This window comes from Phaeodactylum tricornutum, genomic scaffold (assembly GCF_000150955.2).
Source record: "Phaeodactylum tricornutum CCAP 1055/1 PHATR_bd_47x36 genomic scaffold, whole genome shotgun sequence".
In the NCBI taxonomy this organism is placed as follows: domain Eukaryota; phylum Bacillariophyta; class Bacillariophyceae; order Surirellales; family Neidiaceae; genus Phaeodactylum; species Phaeodactylum tricornutum.
The window spans coordinates 1-4,131 of record NW_002238051.1 but is presented as its reverse complement, the minus strand read 5'-3'; the positions used below and the strand labels follow the sequence as shown (position 1 = coordinate 4,131).

Here is a 4,131-nt window from a genome sequence, read left to right as displayed (position 1 = left end):
TCTAATGATAGGTCCACTTCTCAAAACCCAAAATCGTCGTCGTCATCATCATCGTTCTCTGGTTGAGATGATGAGAATTGCGCAGCGGGCTGCCTGGAGCGTTTGCTGGGACTTTCGGTAGTCGTTGTTCCACCATCACCTTCATGATACCGTTTTCGCAAATCATCAACCGAAAGACCGGCGTCTTCATGTAGAGCAATCAGTTCATCATAATCGACTTCGTCGTCCGCGTCGTCGAAATCTTCGTCGCTACTATCTTTGGCTGTGGAGCCGACGGCGGCCGCCGTCGACGTTGCTGCGGCGGTTACTGCTGGTGGCGCAGATGGGAGTAGTCTTACTCGACACACCAAAGCAATGGATGTTCCATTGTCTACATTACTTTTAATGGAGACGGGAGCAAAAGCACCCTGGAATTCGAGCAAATCACCGCCGTTTGCGTCTTGTTGAATGCCGTAGATGTTATAACTCACGGACGATGCCTTCGACTCAGGTGTAAGATCCTCTTCTTCATTTCCTTCCTGCGTCCCAACTGTTTTCCCCTTTCTATTGAGGATCGACACGGAGGACTTGGCGTCTTGTAACGTCAAAGTGACTTGCATCGTCCGCGGTGTGGGTTTTCCTTGGCCTGGATGCAGATCGCACGGTCCCATCATGACAAATTCCAGGGTTCGGTTCTCTGCTGAGCCTTTGAATGATTGTGCTGCTCTAATATCCAACACATTCCACGGAATGGGTAAACTGGATTCTAACCGAAAGCCTTCTCCTCGGTAACGGAGTTTTTGATTCGAATCAAGTGATAATTCTCCGTCGAGTAGCAGAAGCGCTTCGTCCTCGTCATCATCATCGTCCTCTTCGGCTCCCGGTACAAAGTCGATTTCGTCGTCATCGTCTTCGTCGGGCTCAGGGAAGTAGTCGTCGTTTGTCTTCCCCGACATTGTCACTGTACTTCAAGGTTGATCGTTGGCAAGGCAGGGAGGTAGGTAGGCAGGCAGGCACGACACTTCAGCTATCGGTTTCTTTTGTAGATAGCGGAGCACGCATCGCGCATCGGTCAACTGGTCCAACGGCAACACAGAAGGTGTCGTGTGGATCCATTGTAACCCTAAGGCAGGTCCCTTTACGGTTAGGCTTAGTTCCAATCCAGTCGCAAAGCCGTATTTTGCTACACCGTCCCGCGTGAAGACTCCGCGCGAGACCGATCAACTTGGTGGGACGGGATTGCGTCTCCAAAGGTTATCTCTATTATGGTGACGTTTAGAACTATTCCTTTCCGATTAGGAACAATAATATATACTTACTGTTAAGAAGTCAGAATAGTCAGATGAAAAACTCTGCTTCCGAGGTGGCAAAGTGGAAAATTACGCACGATCCGGTCAACTTGATCCCCACTCTGTCTGCTGGAAGGCGGGAGCAGGGAATATGAAACGAAAGGCGTTGCCGATGTAAATTTCTGTTAATAAGATAATCCAATGAACACCCTCTGGAATAGAGTGCGTCTAAAGCAATCATTTCAACAACATACTTTGTCGAGTCTGTTCCGTGAGGTGAAGCTGGCTAGAGATTTGTGTGGACAACTTACAGTTAACAGCATTGGGGTTCGGACAGATTCTGTTTACTACGATTAGCATGCGTCTAATGTTAGTCGTCCAATACTAGGAGATCGTCGAAACATCCAACCAGAATGAGATCGAATCCGTGCAAGAACCGGCATTCAACGCTGAGGGCATCGCCACTGACAACAAGTACTTAGGCGGGAATGGCATCCCAGAGTGCAGTATTCCAAAAGTAAGCCAATTCACAACCACCATTAAAGATGACTTCGCCAGCTCTGGGATGATGTGACTGCGTAAGGCAGCCATCGTCGTTCAGCACTGGGCGCAAGTCAAATGGCTGATTGCGGTCGAAGCCTCGGAAACGTTGCAAAATGTCAGCCTCGTCACAAGGCTGTAGGTTGATGAATCGCGGACGCACCAGCGTGAGGCACAGATCTGATCCCTGCACGCGAATCTGATCCGACGAGTCGTGGCGTACGATAGTAAAGACCGCAGTACCCTTGGATCGACCACCACAGTCCTGCAACCAGAGCTGGTCCTTATTGTCACAGTCAAAGCTGTTCGAGTTGCTATCACGACATCCGGAGTTGCCGTCCGCTCCCGAAAGTTCATTGCATTTCATGCATTCCATACACCACGTGCGCTCCGTATATTCTTCTTGCCAGAAGAATTCGCGCTCCCAGTGCATCATCAGGTTAAACTCAAAATTGGGATCGACAGGGGGCAATGTCGGCGCCGACGTTGGTGACGGCGACGGTTGGGCCGACGGAGATCCAGAGGGAAAATCGGAAGGTGCAGCGGACGGTCCAATGGAAGGACTGGCGGAAGGCTCAAGATCCGAAGGTCTCAACGATGGAAAAGAACTTGGTAAAATGGTTGGAAAGTTAGTGCCGCCTGGAAGCGCTTCGGTCAAAGCAGAAATTCCGCTTCTGTTGCTGTCGTTGTTTTTTGGTACCAAGATCGCGACTGGAATGACAACAGCGATGATGACAACGAGAGCGACTGCTGTGCCGATCAGAACGTTCTGGGCCACCATGGCAGCGAAGAGTACTTAGTGGGAGAAAAAGAAGCTTTTTTTACTGCGTAACCTCGAGAAGTGAGTACGTTTCGATTGTGGAGACTTGTCGGTGAGTGGGCTAGGATCCGCGGGAAGTCTTGGGAACTGCTTCAGGTTTTGTTGCAGCATACATAGAGGCAATTGGCTACATGCCGATGTTCCCACTCACCGAGACGATCAGCGAATCTTTGGGCCATACTTCTCTGACATTGAGCAAAAGTATGTAAATATCTGGTTGCCATTCGTTTTATTAGAAGGATAAATAAGAATCCAACGGATGGGAATATTTACTTACGACAAAATTGGCAGTCTTTTATATGCCTAAGACGAAATTGCCCCCACACAATGAGGTTGATCGACGCGCTTCACACAAAGAGTCGCGCGCGCGTAGCTTTGAAAAGCGCTAGCAGTCAAACGGTCGAAAGAGTTAACTGACAGTTAGAAGTTGAGAACAAGGAAGCTGCTGACTGTGACAGGGAGGCGGGAACGAGATTGTTGGCTTTTCGCGGCCAGAAATTAGATCTTATGAAGAGGGCTTCAGCTAAGGCTCGAAACAGTTAACATCTGCTGTAGTGCAGGGTGAGGCTGCAACGCTGGGATTTCTACCAAAGCTGACGGTAAATATGCTGGACGCCTGGATTCCGTAGGGTTCCTCTCCAAAGATCTGAATATGCTCCCAGTCAAGGAAAAGCTCAAGAAGAAGCAAGACGTGATTCTACAAGTTTGAAATATGAGTACAGCGTGGATTAGGACGCGTAAACCGAGCTATCCAATGCCTAGTGACCTCTTGCGAGAGCGAGAACGAAGCCGACCGATCATACTTTAAGACCAGCCCAAAAGCCGTCACCGCTGAGCACTTAGGCTGGAATTGCATCCCAGAACGCAGTGTTCCATTTATAGGCCAACACACAACCACCATTAAAAATGATTTCGCCAGCTCTGGGTTGATGCGACTGCGAAAGGCAGCCATTATTGTCCTGTGCTGGACGCAAGTCAAAGGACTGATTGCGGTCAAAGCCTCGCCAACGCTGCAACATGTCAGCCTCGTCACAGGGCTGCAGGTTGATGAATCGCGGATGCACCAGTGTAAGGCACAGATCCGAACCCTGCACTCGAATCTGATCCGACGAGTCGTAGCGCACAATAGTAAAAACCGCAGTTCCCTTGGCTGGACCACCACAGTCCTGCAACCAGAGCTGGTCCTCACTGGCACAGTCAAAGCTGTTCGAGTTGCTATCACGACATCCGGAGTTGCCCTCGGCGCCCGAGAGTTCCTCACATTTCACGCATTCCATACACCACGCACGCTCCGTGTATTCTTCTTGCCAGAAGTATTCGCGCTCCCAGTGCATCATGAGGTTAAATGCAAAGTCGGGATCGACAGGGGGAAATGTCGGCGTCGACGACGGTGACGGCGATGGGCCGATCGATGGAGAGAGAGAGGGGAAATCGGAAGCTAATGCGGACGGTCCAAGGGAAGGACTGGCGGAAGGCTCAAGATCAGAAGGTCTAACGACGGAA

The 4,131-nt window shown here is 50.2% G+C and overlaps 3 protein-coding genes across 3 annotated transcripts; all 3 read right to left on the bottom strand.

Moving 5' to 3' along the window:
• Positions 1-20: 20 nt before the first annotated feature.
• Positions 21-935, bottom strand: PHATRDRAFT_bd1534 (predicted protein; the record flags this gene model as incomplete). Its single annotated transcript, XM_002176455.1, has 1 exon — positions 21-935. One exon carries the CDS (start codon positions 933-935, stop codon positions 21-23), a length of 915 nt encoding a protein of 304 aa, XP_002176491.1.
• A 658-nt stretch (positions 936-1,593) lies between these two features.
• On the bottom strand, positions 1,594-2,623 carry TRD4. The gene has a single exon (XM_002176454.1). The coding sequence runs from the start codon at positions 2,587-2,589 to the stop codon at positions 1,747-1,749; it is 843 nt and encodes a 280-aa protein (XP_002176490.1). The 5' UTR covers positions 2,590-2,623; the 3' UTR covers positions 1,594-1,746.
• A 664-nt stretch (positions 2,624-3,287) lies between these two features.
• On the bottom strand, positions 3,288-3,976 carry TRD5. Its single transcript, XM_002176453.1, has one exon. It carries the CDS (start codon positions 3,963-3,965, stop codon positions 3,468-3,470), a length of 498 nt encoding a protein of 165 aa, XP_002176489.1. The 5' UTR covers positions 3,966-3,976; the 3' UTR covers positions 3,288-3,467.
• Between the last annotated feature and the right edge of the window lie 155 nt (positions 3,977-4,131).